At 39.4% G+C, this 16,902-nt stretch overlaps 2 protein-coding genes and 1 long non-coding RNA gene across 7 annotated transcripts in view; 2 read left to right on the forward strand and 1 right to left on the reverse strand.

The window, feature by feature from the left end:
- Nucleotides 1-2,342, forward strand: part of npas2 (neuronal PAS domain protein 2) — a 38,154-nt gene extending 35,812 nt beyond the window's left edge. For all 4 annotated transcript variants that reach the window (XM_039777107.1, XM_039777106.1, XM_039777108.1 and 1 more), the window contains one exon: nucleotides 1,541-2,342. In XM_039777107.1, coding sequence (XP_039633041.1) covers nucleotides 1,541-1,744 — 204 coding nt within the window. In that variant the 3' untranslated portion in view covers nucleotides 1,745-2,342. The remainder of the gene's footprint in view (nucleotides 1-1,540) is intronic.
- A 2,110-nt stretch (nucleotides 2,343-4,452) lies between these two features.
- radx (RPA1 related single stranded DNA binding protein) lies at nucleotides 4,453-12,819 on the reverse strand. Of its 2 annotated transcripts, XM_039777111.1 has the most exons (16): nucleotides 11,685-12,819; nucleotides 10,788-10,930; nucleotides 10,486-10,678; nucleotides 10,280-10,388; nucleotides 10,011-10,111; nucleotides 9,769-9,888; nucleotides 9,570-9,665; nucleotides 9,303-9,470; nucleotides 8,651-8,808; nucleotides 8,419-8,570; nucleotides 8,245-8,292; nucleotides 8,054-8,166; nucleotides 7,756-7,986; nucleotides 6,859-7,041; nucleotides 6,552-6,711; nucleotides 4,453-6,011 (listed from the first exon to the last, which is right to left on the reverse strand). In XM_039777111.1, exons 1-15 carry the CDS (start codon nucleotides 12,283-12,285, stop codon nucleotides 6,575-6,577), a joined length of 2,553 nt encoding a protein of 850 aa, XP_039633045.1. In that variant the 5' UTR covers nucleotides 12,286-12,819; the 3' UTR covers nucleotides 4,453-6,011; nucleotides 6,552-6,574. The 2 variants fall into 2 exon arrangements, with proteins under 2 accessions (XP_039633045.1, XP_039633044.1); XM_039777110.1 differs by lacking the exon at nucleotides 4,453-6,011 and having other exon boundaries at nucleotides 6,316-6,711; nucleotides 11,685-12,818.
- LOC120543831 lies at nucleotides 12,160-13,918 on the forward strand. The gene is made up of 2 exons (XR_005636401.1): nucleotides 12,160-12,294; nucleotides 13,257-13,918. It is a non-coding gene; the product is annotated as an uncharacterized LOC120543831 (long non-coding RNA).
- Nucleotides 13,919-16,902: the final 2,984 nt, after the last annotated feature.

Raw genomic sequence — 16,902 nt, forward strand, 5'->3', positions numbered from 1 at the left:
ATAATGCTGCTCCGTGTAATTACCCAAAGCTTTATATTTACTGATTTATGATAATTATAGGCATTACACTGCATCTGAATCCCTAGTTACCACAGCAACAAACTACTGTGTAATTCTCACAGGCTGTTCGAGATCCGTGTTATTTGCAATCATTCTAAAACCTCGGCTTTGTGGCAGTGCTGGGATGCAATCTAAAATTCATTAGGTCAGATAAAGTATTTCTGCAGACTTGTTTATCATCTTTGTCCAGAAGGGACAGCATAAGTCACTAGCCGTTAAAAAATAAATAAAAACTACAATAGATAAATATTGTTAGTCTACTGGAAAAACACAGTTCAAAAGGAGCTTACCTAAATCCTTCTACACACACCAAAGAGAATATTGCATCAGTTTTATTTCTTGTGAGATTTAATGTAAATCATAGATTGAATGGTAACATCAAAAACATTTCTTTTGTGCGCTGCGCCAACAATCACGTTTCTGTGTCAAGGTTTTATTTTCTAGGCAAGGCAGGTTTATTTATAGAGCACATTTCAGACACAAAGGCGATCCAGAGAGCTTTACTTGAGCATAAGCATGCAAAACAAATAAGAACCAGTAGAACAGTAGATGTGGATATTTTATTTGCATTATAAAAGAACTACAGTAAAGTTAAATGTCCTATTGAGTCAACCTATAATATAATGCATCTTTAGCACGACCCAGCCTGTTATGGGTTAATGGGTGAAATGAAAATATAATGGTTCTGAGGTCCTTAAACAGCCACAGAGCTGCTGCCTGTGGTAAGAACTGTTCATTTAGTAGCTTTTGGAAAGCAACTGGAATGCTGGATAAACAGGACCCACTCACTGTTTATGTTTGCCATGATTTTGGAGATTGCTAATTCAACTCCTAAAGTACGATTTGGGCACTGTAAAAATGATTGTTCCATCAAATCAGGGCTGGAAATCATTAAAAAACTTTTTTTTATAGTCCATAAGGTAAACACCCTTACATTTCATTACACAAAAACACATTCCTCACATGGTAAGAATGGCAGAAATGTAAGAAGAAAAAAAACTGAATGTATACTGCACACTGACTTTCTTACACTATGCTCGTTTTGGACTGCAGATCATTTATCACCAGGAAGTAATAGCTGTATTAATGTTCTGCAGAGTACACATCATAATATTCAGAGAAAGTGCAGCGTATAGCTGTGGCTCAATGTGGCTCAGTGGTAGATCCCTGGCCCTGCAGTCCCATGTGGAAGTGTCCTTGGGCAAGACACTGAACCCCGAGTTGCCCCTGATGCTGCGCTATCGGAGTGTAAATGTGTGTGAGTGTTTATCTGATGGTGGCACCTTGTACGGCAGCCTCGGCCACAGCGTATGAATGTGTGTGAATGGTTCCTGTACTATGTAAAATCGCTTTGAGTAGTCGTTAAGACTAAAAAGTGCTATATAAAAACAGTCCATTTATACACTATTGGTTATGTATCTCAGTCAAGGATTAGATTAGCAACAGTTCAATAAAGATTCATATTCTCTTGTGTCCACAGATGGCTCAAGGACTTGTGCACGGTGGATCTACTCCAGCATTCTTACACACCACTAATGTCCCACAGCAAAGCACTGTGGGATACATTCAGCAGCAAACGCAGCAACTGCCGCAAGCGCAACAGCAACAGCAACAGAGGCAATACCAGCATTCCCAAAACCAGACTGGCAGTGTTTCAGACTTTCGAAATATGCTGACTCGGTAGCGCTGTGGACTGCGTTTAGAGCGCCGAGATCTCCCTCTGTGCTGTCGCTGTGTGGGCGGCGGCACGTTGTGGCATTCGGAAGTCAAACGTGACGTCGAGTTCTGCTGCGGAAATGCCTGAAAGTGGAAAATTGCTTCTAGTGACCCAACTGTTGATGTGAAGCAAGCACGTTCAGAAGAAGCCGGCCTGTACATCACCGGAGTGAAAACCAAGAACAGAGGCTGGAGGGTCGGAGGTGGTGGGCAGCGGGCCCTCATCGCCAGCCCACTTCACGCTCAGGCAACGGTCAAACTGCAACAAATGGATTATCAAAGCTATCAGGAAGACACCACGTTTACATGTGGAAGTATGTCATCGAAGAGAGTTTCCCTCTAAGTGTCTGTTTGCACTTTGGTACCTGCCCCTACCCAAAAGTAAAATATTTATTGCCTATAAATTAATGTTCTATTTTTCTCACTAATAATGGCTTACAGCTCGACACCCCTCTCCCCAGTGACATACAATCATCACACACAATCAGATTTTCAGCTCCAATAGTAAATGGTTCATCTCATGAAGAGATTTTTGTACATGGGAAGTGTATTTCAGTTAGGGTTGGGGGAGGAGATTGTGTGCCGTTTTCACCATGGTGCGTCCATGGTGCGGTTTGATGGTTGTGTCTGATTACGGCTTTAAAAATCCAGCTCAGGTCCATTAGGATTACAAAGTGATATTTTCATAGGTCATAATTCATTATTTTCAGCATCAGATTCAAACAAATGACGTCTAGATTTTTAAAGGATGTTTTACAAATGTATGATTGCTTTTGGCAACCTTTACATCAGTAAGTCCAACCTCTTTTTGAACGCTTTCTATAATGATAGTAGCCAATAAGATTTGATTCAACTATTTACTAAAACCCTAAATCACTTCATGTTTATTTACTACATACTGTATATATATATTTGAAAAGAATATATTGGATTAAGAAACTAGTTTTATACACAAAGGTTGTAACTGATTTGTTTTGTTGATATGTTCAAACATTGACTTTGAAAGGTCAAGGCTGGTCTTAATGTCTTACCCCACCAGTTTTCCATACCAGAATACAACAGTGCTACAGAGGTTTAGGCTTGGTGATTTAAATAACTTTGGAAAACTGAGAAATGATTTGGGTGCTTTTGACTGCTACCTGGATATTTGTGAAAAATATTGCCCTGTTTATTCTGCATTCCTGTTTATTCTGGGCATTTGTTTCATTTGGTTTCGACCACCAGTCACTAAATGTACACTCTAATGACCAAATGAGCTCATTTATTGCTTCCTACTATGAATGTGATCTCATTTAAAAACCAAAAATACTGCCAGCAGATATAATTTCCCCTGAAAATATAGAAACCTCCAATGCATAATTGTGTAGAATATCACACAACCGAAAACATTGGAATTTCCCCTTGTGGGATTAATAAAGTATAAATTATTATCATTATCAATACAGAAACACTGCATTTGACATTATTGCAACGTCGATTCTTCATACGTCTGAAAGTTGCTTGCAGAGTCAGTCCTGTCAGTATTTTCAAGATTTTATACTGCGCTTTTTGTATGACAATCTCTCGAGTCCATCACACTTTGAGAGACTCTTTGGTAAAGGAAATCTTGCTGCGATATGCTTAACTGCACTCCTATCTCATACAGTCACTTTGAATATGAAAGGTAAGCGGAAGTTAACATATTTTTCAAGTTGTAATGCTTTATTCTGCGTTCTTCGACAGCAGCGTTGTCAGATTGCAGCGCTGCGATAATGGTTAGATAACAGTTGTAACAGAAAGAGGATTGGAGTGTACTGGTGAAATCCGATTTGCACTCGAACGACGTCCAGGAAGAAACCACACTAAAAAACATGCATGCATCTCTCTTTGGTTAATGACAATCAGACATGCTTGTCACCGTATACGGAAACTGACTTCATCGTTTAATGTGTTCCTGGATTACATATTTGTTTTCAGCTCAGCAGGAGAAACAAGTTTCTGGTGACTCAGTGTTTCCTGAAAGTCTCACCCTGGAACCTGTGCTCCACTTTATAATAAGCAGTCTTTTATGCTCAATATGACAGTTGGGTCTCAGCTCACATTGAAGTTAGCGGTGTCATAGTCCCTTTCAAAACTGGTGCTGTTCATAGTGGACGACAGGACTCAACTGTCAAGATCAAGATCACTCTTAACATGTACATTCAGTGCCGATTTACACTTTCCTATGTGCAATGTCAATTTAAAAAAAGAAGAAGAATGTTAATTTATACTGTTTTAAATGTTTCACAACAGATGTGCAATGTATATAGAGGTGTATAATAAGCCATTGTACCATGTACATTATATGGAAGTATTTTTTTAAAGAAAATGTCCAAACATTCCTCCAACCGTTGATATCAGCAGTATCTTTTCTTTTTTAAAGTTTTAGATTTGTCCATTGGGAATGTGGTGCAGAGTGGTAGTTTTCCCAAACATGACAACAAAACACAGAAACTGTGGAGGAAAGGGTCACATGTTCACCGTGATCACGAAAAAAGATTAAATGAAGAATCGGAAATCCTTACGTTCTCATGAAGCGGAATGTCAGACACTTTAAGAGTTCACATCAGGGTGCAGGAACGGCTGTCCACCTGTGTGGTCTTTAAAGCGTAGTTCAGCCAAAAATGACTGAAGTTAAACTGCGAAAAGTAATTTTCCTTTTTTTTTTTTTCAGTTCACTAGGTTTTAGTTTAGCTTTTATAAGTGCAATTGTATATCATCAAAATCTGTGTTTCTGACAGCTGAGGGAAATGTCAGCCTCCCTTTATGTATGTCTATACATGTACATGTGGTACAGCAGCAGTAAAGTGACAGCCCATACAAGGTCAGCTCAGCCAGGAACTCAGAGGAGCCATAGATGACCTGATGTTTTTACTTTCCTTTATTCCTCAATTTTATTTTGATTACAGAAAGAAATCTAAAAGACTTTTTGAGAGTTTTGAAAACTCATTTTTAACCCTTCAGTCAATCCCAGTGAAATTTCCCCTTGATGTTGTTTTTCATCATTCAGAGTAGATTTATACAAATACAAAATAACTGTTATACTGTTATTTGCCTTGCAAAGGTGGCCGAGCTAAATTGTGCTAATTAAACTCTACTCTTAATGAATCATGTTGATATTTAGATAATGCATTGTGCTCCAGATATGGCTTAAAGCCCTAAATTATTTTGCTTTGGACAAATCACCCAGTCTGCGCCACGTTTGGATGCAAGATGATTTTTATTTATTTTTTAGGTGTGTATTGCTTCACAGACGTTATTCTAAATAATCCATCCGCTCTGTTGGTACTGTTTTTTCTTCGTATTCTCCCCGTACTTTTTTTTTTTTCTTCTTCTTCAACTTTGAGAGTGCTTTTCTTCTTCATGGGGTTTTTCATTGAGCGTCATTGTTTTTGATGGCATGTAATTTTAATCACATTTAACTTGTACTTTCTGATTTGTAAAATAGTGACTGACACCTTAAATGTACATGAACAAAACAAACCTGGTGCACAGCCATTTCTGCAGTTTCAGTGCAGAAACAAATATTGAATATATTGTATAATAGAATGTAAAAAAAGAAGTTTAGACTATATATATATATATATATATGTTTATTTTCTATGTCTAATAGATTACATATGTATGTTACATGATTTTAAAATTAAAGTTATTTTGTAACATAATGAAGTGTCTTATTAGAGGAAGTAAGGCTTTTGTTTGTGTTTTAATTTGGTGTTGCACAGTCACTTGTATGGCTTGTTCTCTTTCTGTATTTACCATCAAAATAAGCTTTAAAAAATATCGTTATTGTTTTAAAAGAAATTAACAAATTAAAGTTTACATTCTAAAATATCTTGATATTAATTATGTTATATTGAATTATTTATAAATCAACCTGGATATTGTGAAATATTTGAAAATAAATATTTTTAAACTTATGCATTGTTATTCTGAACAAACTGTTCTGAGCAAAAATGATTTATGTATGATACTGTGTGTTCTTAATGCAAAAAGCTGATTTTCACATCCGAAAGCCAGGCTAGTATTTTATTTATTTTTTTAAGATAATTTTTTGGGGGCTTTTCCCTTTATTTGAAAGTGGATAGATATGAAAGGGGGAGAGAGATGGGGGATGACACGCAGCAAAGGGCAGCAGGTTGGATTCGAACCCTGCGCCGCTGCAAACGCTCTTACTGGGTGAGCTAGAGGCCGCCCTGATCCAGGCTAGTAATAATCTATGAAAAAGATACAGAGGAAAATGGTCTGGCATCAATCAAATATTTTGCAACAAGTTTTTAACCCTTCTCTCACACAGCAGAGGGAATCCCAGATGAGCCACTGTCCCACCTCCCTGGGATATGACTTTCACAGTGAGTCATTAGATGGCAGCCATCCAAAATACCATTCGCTTCTCAAAATTCTACAGTGACGATTTGCTGGTTAGGAGTTAAAACTTGCAGTGTGTAGGAAGCAGACACCTTATTTGCAGCCAAAGCAGCGGCATCTGTCAGTCACAGTAAATACACAGTTGAATTCTGATGGTGATACAAACTTATGTATTTCAGTATTTTAAATCGATTGCATTAACAATTTCCTCTCTTTGATAGCATTATTTAAAGAACTATGTGACATTTACTGTACATGTGTAGCAGGTTATCAGAGAATTTACAAGTATCAAATTGAGCTTAGGTCTAAAACCTTTGCTCTTACTATCCAAAATAACTCTGGAATGACATGATTTGTGTATGCTGATAATAATTACAAGATATTCTCACAGGGCTGAACACTTCAGTTCCTCCTAGCTGAGAGAAACCTCGGTCACTCTGTACACCTTGCTGATCACGACTTCCATCTCGTCTCCACCCAGGTGGCAAAGGTCCAAGACGCACACGACATGTGTGTCCTCCAGCTCACTGGCAGTCACCAAGACCTCCTCTGCAAGACAAACATTTCCGCTGTCACAGTGATTCTTAATTTGATGCCATGGATTAGTGATAAAAGACCTGGTCCCAGGTCTGTTGGAAAAGCATGTGTCAAGGCCAAACTGAATGTGGTCCTCCCCTCCGCCAGTGTGGTGGCTACCTGGCTCGGGAAGTGTTGATTCGCTGTGGCTGGCGGCGTCACTGAGCGGACAGAGGAAGCCTGACGAAAGGCAGGACAGCATTGTGTTGCCATGGGGATCCTGAGGAAGGCCTACAGCCCTGGGCTCATCTGAGCTCACGACAGGCAAATATGCAGCGTCAACGGCTATCTGCTTGTTTATGCCTGTGAAAAATTCAAAACAAAGAAGATGTGGCGCATCATTCCCCCTTTGCTCTCCCCTTTCATGTCTTCATCTGTCCTGTGGAATTAAAGGCCTAAAATGACCTAAAAAAATAATCTTAAAAAAGATGCTTTTTGTTTTTAGGTAATTTTGGTCATCTTTTAGGATGTTGGTTTTCAGCCCTAAGTGCAGTTAGTTAGTTAGTCTGAAGGCGGACCATAGGAATTTAGTGCTATATTCACAAGGTAACAGACAAGGTATATGCTGCTGTCTGAAGACAACGCCATGTTTAACTACACAACTTGGTGAAAACTGAATAGAAGACAGGATAAAAGTTTAATGAAGTAGATCCACCTTAATAATACATAGTTCTATGAATTTTGGTGTTTTCTAAATGTGACTCAGACCTCGGAGTGTGCAAATTCCGCTGAAATCAGGTCTCAACCTCAAAGGGACTCATTGATAACAACATAAAGGTCAGTTAGCTAGGTCCACACCTATTCAGGAGCAACCGAATTAGACTATTTGTCCACTTGAGAGAGCTATTCATAAAGAAAGAGGAAACCACGGCCTACATCCTCTCAATAATTCAGACAGATTATTATTTAAGGAACAAGAGGGTGTTCACACTGCCCACAGGTTGGACAACAGAGGCTGAAATGCTGAAATTAACTTGCGCATCACAGATCAGAGTAATTCTTACAATACAACTTTACCTAATATTGTTACTTGGTAGTATCCTGGACAAACCACAGGAGGGATGGTGTCGACGCTTTGCTCTGGCGTCCATCGCGTTGGCTGAAGGTTACTCTGCTGCAATAGGACGTTCTTTTCGTCAAAAGTGAACCTCCGAGACACGCTGTCCGGGTACAGACCGCCTCGGCACAGATGTTCAGACACTTCTTGCTGTAGCCAACTGCTGCTTTTCCAAGATATTACATCAGAGTCTGGTGGAAACAAACATATTAGTGGGATAAGGGGCACCACGGTGAAGCTGTAGCTCAAGTGACGCACCTTGATTTAGATTTTGCAGTTCTCTGCGGCATTCTGCATCCTGAGCCTCCTCAGATCCAGAGTCACTCTCTTCTTCTTCCTGCTCTTGTCCTTCCTCTGCATTGTTATGTCTCCTGTAGGAGCAGAAACAAATGAGCTCAGAATGATTGAAGTGGATTACTGATGAATACTGCCAACTCGATCTTCAGTACCTTTTTGCTGACACGCTACCAAGATTCAAGGAGGACTCCGTGGCTATTCTGGAAAACAGAGATATTTTTCATTTCATTACTGGATTAAAAGTCTCCTGTATATATGCTCCTTGTAGCTAAAAAAAAAAAAAAGTACAATTTTATTGATTCACTATAAAGCTCACAAATCGGTACCTCGTTTGAATTCTTCGTTTCCTTCCGCTTGCTGAGATTTTCTCAGCAGAAGCAGATGTTAAACTGGCCGCCAAAGTCTGCTCAGCTGTTGACGGATGATTATGGGCGTCTGGTACAGCTCGTTTACACGCATCAGCAGAAACATCTGGAAGCTGCAGGAAAATCAGTTGACTCATATTTTGTTTTAATGGTCACTACTCTTGGGAAGATGCTTCGAAATAAGGTCTATTACCTCTTTCTCTTGTGTTCCTCGAGAATCTGTGGTCTTTGGCCCTTTCATGTACCGCACTGCCGTGATCTGTCCTTGAATTGCAACTTTTTTGTGTTCCCTATATTGCAGGGTCTCAAACTCCTTCTTCAAGTCAGCCGCAGCAACCAGAGGAGCCTGAGCTAAAGATCGGACAGAAAGGTTTTAAAATAACAAAAGTCTGTGGGAATGAAAGATTTTAGATGAAGGGTATACTGTACTCGTCTTATAAACTGATACATAAATTGCCTTCTTGTGGGCAGCTTGAAAAAAAAATTGCTTTTGAAAATTCAAATAACATGTATAAAGATGAACTCCCTGCAACCTAGCATTACGACACAGATAGAGCAGGTGTACAGTGAAAATGATTTATCTGGACAGTACACTGCGCTCCATCTTGTGGAAGAACTGCAGGCAAATAATGACCCAGATTTTATTTGATTCCTGCCAACCACAAGAGGATCAAGTTCAGTACTGAAGTTCATAATTTCCGGAACCTAAAATCTTTTATTCTGAGGCTGATCAGTGCATTCTGAAATAAAACTGTGGTACACTGCGAGGCCGAAAAAACCAAAGCATGTTCTAAAAACTAGAACTTCAAAAAATAAATAAAACCATTTTGGGTTTTTCACTTCACCTGAGGCATCTGCCATTGACTGGGTAAATTTATGTGGGGGAGGAGGGTAGCAATAATAGCCACCAACAGCTGTCTTTTGGAGGACAACGTTGTCCTTCAGAGTTTTGGTCCACTGGATGAAGCTCTTCACTCTGGGGTCACTCACATATGGCTGACCTTTGTGGTAGCCTAATGTGGAGACAATAATAAGATAATACAGTGACCAATACCGTCACCACATGTACTGTATGTACTTCATCAGGTACTTGTTGTTACAGCTGTGCTGACCTGTGATGAACGTCTCTGTCTCGCAGCTGCTTGTGAGGTAGGGCAACGAGCCTTCCACTTGACAAACTCTCATCTGAGTGCACACCAGGTAGGTCACTGTGGAAGAGAGGATGAGGAACAAAACTGAGTGACTGACAAACTAAGTGAAAAATGCTAACATGTGTGGCAGCGGAGCCATCAGATAGGACAGTTGACTTACTTGGGCATATACGACTGAAGACTTCTGGTTGGGAAGAGGAAAAAACCTCCAGGATAAAAGGACGGTCAGATGTTCCATCCACCGCGTGGATCCAGCGATACGTCCAGTATTTTTCTGGACCTAAAAGGCGAACATATCACAAATAACTGAATTCAATTTTACAAGGAAATTCAGCAGCTGTACTTTGGTTTAATTTTTTATTTTATTTTTACTCCAGTTTATAGAATAGGAACATTTCTTACCCGTGTTCCCTTTACTCTTGACTCTTTCAATACGACCAACAAATGTCACCAAACCAATGACATCACATGCAGAGTTGTTGGATACATTTTCCAACTCTGAGCTGTTAGATACACACATAACAAAGCAGTTTCTTTTAACAAAACTGAAATCAGTTAATATGTGTTTTTGTATTTGTAGAAACTAAAGCAGTAACTAATAGCATAGCGCGCCCACCTCAAGAACTAGATGAAGATAGGCAAATGTGAAACTTTGGATGCCAATTCATTACCTGGTGGTGAACTGGTAGGAAACCTCAGGCAATCCCCACTGAGGCAGTACACTCTTTGGTGAAACCACAGTGACTACTGAAGTAGGGTTGCGAGGGTTCAGGCAGATTTCTTTGAAAAATACATAATGAAGAGATTACGTTTAAGCTAAGGGTATACTGTGGCTCCCCAGCACTTTCAGGCAACCCAAATATAATTCTTTACATACCTACAGAGTTAAAGGTCTTCATTCTGTGATGGTCCATTTGCGGGTGTGAGCGGTTTGAATAACTCTGCTTCAAGGTGTAATTTTGGATGTACAACACGGTGCCTACGTTCAGTCTCTGGTAAAACTCTGGACAAAGTTCGTTCCAAAGCACAAGGGACATTGTCCCACTCTGGTCAGCAACTTCAAAGTATGCCTGAAATATGACAAAAGCATGAGGTGAAAAACAAGAAGACTACACTCGGTCACAACAAATGTGAGATCTTGTTACTGAGTCTCCAAATTCTTGGGAAGTTCAAACTCACCTGGTAGGGGTAATCAATCTTAAGCCCAAACTTCCCATAATACCGTAATCTGGATTTGTGTAGTATCCTCACTAGGAGAGGGAGAGGTGTCCATGTCTTTCTAAAGCATGACTCCAGACTACAAAGAAGAGTAATCTTGGACACTGTTGTGAAAGAAAAAAAAAAAAAAAAAAAGACATTGCAGACAACACATCTTTAGGATTTTCACTGCAATTTAGTGGTCAAAGGTCATGCAAAATAAATCTTAAATAGATGTTTTAAGAAGAAGCGTTAGAGTGACTGGATAGCACATATATTCAAGTCAACAACTGTATTCATGTACAGTTTAGACTGTTAATTGTGCAACTAGTCCATGTGGAAGAAAATGACAACAGGCAACAATGAAGTCACTTATCCAGCAAAAAAACAACACTATCTAGTTTCAGATTCACAAATTTGAGGATTTGCTGCCTTTTTATGTTTTACATCATTATATAAATGTATTAGTTTTTGTGACTGTTGATCAGACAAAGCTTGTTGTAATTTGCCGTGATCGGTTTCCTCCAGCCATGAAGCTGAAGTGCCAAGTAAGTAAACTTTACTTATCAAGCACCTTTCAAACCTATGGTAACAAGGTGCTGTGCAGTCAGCCAAGTAGTAAGGTCCACCTGTGGTGTAAATGTAAGCCATGGAATAAGTTGCCTCTTACACTGCCTGCTTTCAAATCCTGTCTTAAAACTTTTTTTATAGAATAGATGCCTTTCTATATTATTGTCATTTTGTAAAACTGTTGTCTTTTTTTCTGATTGTACAGCATTTTGGTCAACTGTTGTTGTTTTTAAAATGTGCTTTATAAATCAATTTGGATTGGACGTAAATAGATCAGTGTGTGACAGAGGGATCATCAGAGTATCTCACCGTCCAGCACTGTGTCAGACGAGGGAGACCCCGAGTTCCAGATGTCTCCCTCTGGGTCTTCGTTGTTCCACAGAGACAGGTAATGTTTGCGGCTCACCTGAAGGGGAACATCGCTTTGAAGCACCACACTCCTCTCCATGCCATGCTTGACCAGCATGGGCAGTGAACTGATATCCTTTATACGGGGCAGGAGAGCAGACCTCCGTACACCACACCGGAGCTTTTCGATGCAAATGTAACCGTGTCCCAGTCTCCTCTCGTTGTAAACAAAAGAGCACTGCGTGATGTTGATGTCATTCCCAGTCCTCAGGGTGTTTGTGTGCACCAGGTGATTTAAACTAGGGTGAACAAAGCATTTGGCTCGCCAGACTCCGTCAGTGACGGTAACGTCGTAGCTGTAGCTGTCGAGCTGCTGCCCCTCGGTTTGCTCAGATAAGTACCGCTGAAGTGCAATTACAGCAACAGGAGCCGCTGCCGCCTCCTCCTCCTCAGTGTTTACTTTCAGACGCTGTATGGAGGATAACCGCTCCAACGTCCTCTGGAGGAAAGACGCTTGAGAAAGACCAGTGACCACCGAAGAACAGGACGAGTTATCCTCCATTATGGACAGGTAACCTTACGTCAACTAGCTAGTTAACTGTTATAACCTGTCAGATAGCCATTAACGTTATGTCGCTGGAGTCATCAACTGATCTCATGTTAGCTTATTGGCTAACTTCTTCCTGGCAGTATTAGCAGCAATGTCACAACGTTCCACGCGTTTAGGTTTAAACTTAACGCTGCGCAGACAAACTAGTGGTATGTGAATGAGTAGACTTATCTTAATACAGCTGGTTTAATATACACGACTAGCTACTAACATTTCTCGGTGAGGGACACCTCGCCAACGACTTTAACGTTGGTTGACGTTACAAACAACAACGCGGGTGCTGTTTGATTGCGTCACTATACACCAAAAAGTGCGCAAGTTAACATACTTGATTCATAAGCCTAGCGTTACCTTGCCTTATACTTTAGTCTGACCTAAAAACTATCCGGTTAATGCATAAACGGTGTGTCCATGGGCTAATGTAAACAGGAAACTCCTATTTTGAAATTTCGCGCTGAGCTTGTATGGCTGAGCTGGACCTGACGTCATTAACGCGACGAGTAGACGAGTGGATTGTAAATGAAAAAAAAGGATTGTCTGATCGAGCCATGTATAATCCGGTATAATCATTAGAGACGGTTTAGTTATAGAGAATCTTTGGTATAATCATACATTCATGATGTATAATAAGACATAGACAGTCATAAAATGTCAACTTTTCAAACAGGATATCACAAAATGTAATTAGTAAATTGTTAGGATGTGTTATAGCATTCATGTTCCCTCCCCAAACGCAGATTCCTCTTGATTGTGGTGTCCCATTTCTTCTCAATAAATGTGATGGGTGAATTACCAAATAATTTGCTGAGCATATGGTTTCCAGGGAATGAGTTGTATGATTATTACCTTTCCTTTAGCGCCACCCTCAGGGCAACATGTAGATACTAACCCCATTCTCCCACATTTCCCCAACATTTCCCCAGCATTTCTCTCTCCTCTTCATCCAGGACATCGTCCAGAGGCGATGTGCATGCAGAGGCTCTCCGTAGGCTACAACCTGAATGACTCCTCCCACAGACTGTTTGCCCCTCTGCAATTAAGCAGAAGATTTCACATCACCAGGACCAGCTCTGCGAGGTTCTGCAACAGTAGCCTACTTTTACAGATGAAACATTTGAAATGCAGAACTACTTTTAATAGAAGATATTTTTTTACATTGTGGAATTAATACTTTTATGTTCTTCAACAACTAGTATTCCGTAATGTAACCAGGGTTTAAAATTAACTTTTTCGTCCACCAGCCAAATGGCTAGTAAATGCTCAAATTATACCAGCCACTCAGTAGAGTACCATTGCTTTTTTTTGGCTGGTGAGTGAAGCAAATCTGCCAGCCACTTGCATATTTTACCAGCATTTGGCTGGTAGATGGAACCCTGAATGTAACTAGTATATGCAAATGTTTAGTAAATGCAAACTACTACATGCAAAACTCAAATGTTAGTGTTTTTGTTTATTACACAATATACCTTTCAAACTATTACAGCAGGTGTTCTTGATGACAGCTGGAGGAGCAGTAACATCAAATAGACATAGACAGTAGAATAAAGTGAATTTATTGCTACAATAAATCTATCTAATCAGTGTATACAGTATTCAATGTTATTAGTGTGTGTGTATGTATATATATATATATATATATATGGAGGATTGTGACAGTGTACAGTTGGTTAATGTTGCCAAACATCTTTAGTGGTATCACAGTGTCAAATAACTTGTGTTCCTTCAGTCTCTGGAAGTTCAATGACATCACAAAACATCATAGACTTCGGACTGGTTTCCTCAAACCAGAATATATTCCTAAACCTATGCAGCTTTGTGGCAGAAAGGGCTTCCAAGGCTAACTTATCATAACAGCAGATATCACCAACAAAATCCAATAATTTAAATAGTCCGATCATGCTGAGAGAGAGAGAGAGAGAGAGAGAGAGAGAGAGAGAGAGAGAGAGAGAGAGAGAGAGAGAGAGAGAGAGAGAGAGAGAGAGAGAGAGAGAGAGAGAGAGAGAGAGAGAGAGAGAGAGAGAGAGAGAGATCAGAACTCTCCACCTCCCCCCAATGGGAGTGTGGAGGCTACAAGAATGAGGAAATTGGTTCTATTTACAAGCTTGGTTAGGGAAGTTCAATGACGTCACTAGTGACATCACAGAACATGGACTGGTTACATCATCTCCGAAGTATGCTACCAGTGGGGTGGTAGCTGGAGAGGTGCCAGTTCACCCCCTGGGCACTGCCGAGGTGACAGAAATGTCCTGTTTACTAGAAAAGATGAGACAGAAGCGTTTGATGAGGTCGCTCTCGGCAGCATGACGAGAAGCCAGCAGTCCGTGGGTAAAGGCTTACTGCCCCCTACTGGTCAGGACAGGATCCAACACTGAGACACTTAAAACAGACAAAGATAATACTACTCCCCAAAACAAAATTCATTTGACGTCAATTTAAAAAATATAAACAACAATGTGACTCGCCTACATTCTGTGTAGTTCTTCCAAGGACAAAGTATACTCTCCCTTAAATATTAGCATATACAGCAACACATTTATTACACAGCAGCCCAATTATGTCTTCCAAGGCAGATCTGAGTTTCTGTTTCAGGAGACGCAGAGATTCCTGTCTGTGCATGCAGTGTGCACATTTTGTAGAGGACAATTATGTCTGTGGGCTTCATGTTGTACAAACATGAGTCTTTTTTTATATCTACTGTAAATACTGTATGTAGTATGGCTGCTTATCCTATATGATGCATAAAGTGCATGGACTGCTCGTAATAATCCTGCTGACATCACAGAATTAATTTAGATTTTTTTTTTCTGAAGTCATGAGATGTTTGATAGAGTTCAGGAAACATCTCGAGGACGGCCCCTTTACTCAAATAATCTGACTCCATCAACGTGGAATGTGTACGGATCGGATGTTTAATCAATAAATAAAGGACTTTATACATTCTACCAATACTTTGGGATGTCAGTAATGGTAAGAATCAACCCTTTAATATAAATGTGGCAGTTGTGTTTTCCGACACAGTGAACCTCAGGGCTGACAATTTTTTTTTTTAATAATAAGGCTGCTATTCTGTCAGATAGTATGCAACCATCTGAATTAAAACAATGTTCATACTGCTAATGCCTTAACGCATACTATAAGGTTGTCGACTCAACAGATCTGAAACCTGCAAAAATTAATTCTTTGTCCACTTGGGGGCAACAAAAATCAGAGTGTATCAATAACACATATTATAAAGTTCATATGGTATATTGATATATAACAGTATCTGTTAGAGGGACACGAGAAAGGACCAAATGTGTTTTTTAACACTTTTCCAGCTTTTAATGCAATTCATTTGAATGACTTTTTACGGTTTGATCTCACTTTTCTCTAACTATGCTGACTGCTGATTCATAGTATCCAGTCGCCAGTGTAGTTGAATTTGTAATACTTAATAATGAGTTCAACCTTTTAGGTTTGTGATGGGTAAACAGATTAATACTGTTAAACAAATATAATGGCTACTGAGTTGCATTAATATAAAGTTTTACTGTATTTCTACAACCGTGTTTGTGTGTATATATATATATATATATTTCAATTTCACAGTAATCTGATCGACTGACTGTGACTCTAAATTCAATTTAATTTACTATCAAAATCTGACGGTAACTTGCTGTGAAAGTAATGCAACTAAATATTTTACAGTAAAACAGCACAAAACACAACAATGATAAAACCAAATTACCATCAAACTCGATGACAAGCATCATCATTATTGACTACGTGACTGATCCCTCTTTAAAAGCTGTTTCAACATGAGGATACAATTATGATCCATAATGAATTCCACATATTGATCAGAGGCAGAGGTGGAGGATTTAGGAAAGGACACCTTACAGCTCCACACAGATGCACCCTGAGTTACTGAGTCAGAAACCCAGAGAGGTACCAACATGTCAGCACCTTAGAAGCCTTGTTTATAGGCATTAATGGATATGTTTATTATAGTCTAATATAATAACCTTTTTCACAAATATGGCAGTGCTGCAATCTTATCGGCTTCCTATGCAAATTATAATTGCATGGTAGTTTATGATCTTAAAAGGCTTGATTGTTGTAGAAGCTGCTTGTGACTAAGAAGTTACAAAATAGCTTAAATGTGAAAAGATCATGGAATGCATAAAACTATTTGCAGCATAAAATGGTAAACAGCCTCCAAAGAGTATAAATTATGTAAGTTTGCTTTTGCAACTTTTCTTATCATGTTTGTCAAAAAGTAAAGTGGGAATCTAACATGAGATCACATACTTTCTAAACTGGTTATTCCTTAAATTCACCTTATTAACTTTTGACAAAGGCTGAGCACTGGAAGAAGAGCAAACTGATAGTGTCACCACTACTATTAATATTATATCTGCACCGAGACCTTCCTGAAAGCTCATATGGAAATTAGCCCTTGTTAGTTTATCATTTAGCATCAAAGAGGTGCAGCAGGTCGATGTTTGAATCAGTTACCCACTGTAAAACTGCTTTCTGAAGAGCTCAGAAACCACATTGGACAAACAAACTAATAAACAACATAATAGC

The sequence above is a fragment of the Perca fluviatilis genome, chromosome 16 (assembly GCF_010015445.1).
Source record: "Perca fluviatilis chromosome 16, GENO_Pfluv_1.0, whole genome shotgun sequence".
NCBI lineage: Eukaryota > Metazoa > Chordata > Actinopteri > Perciformes > Percidae > Perca > Perca fluviatilis.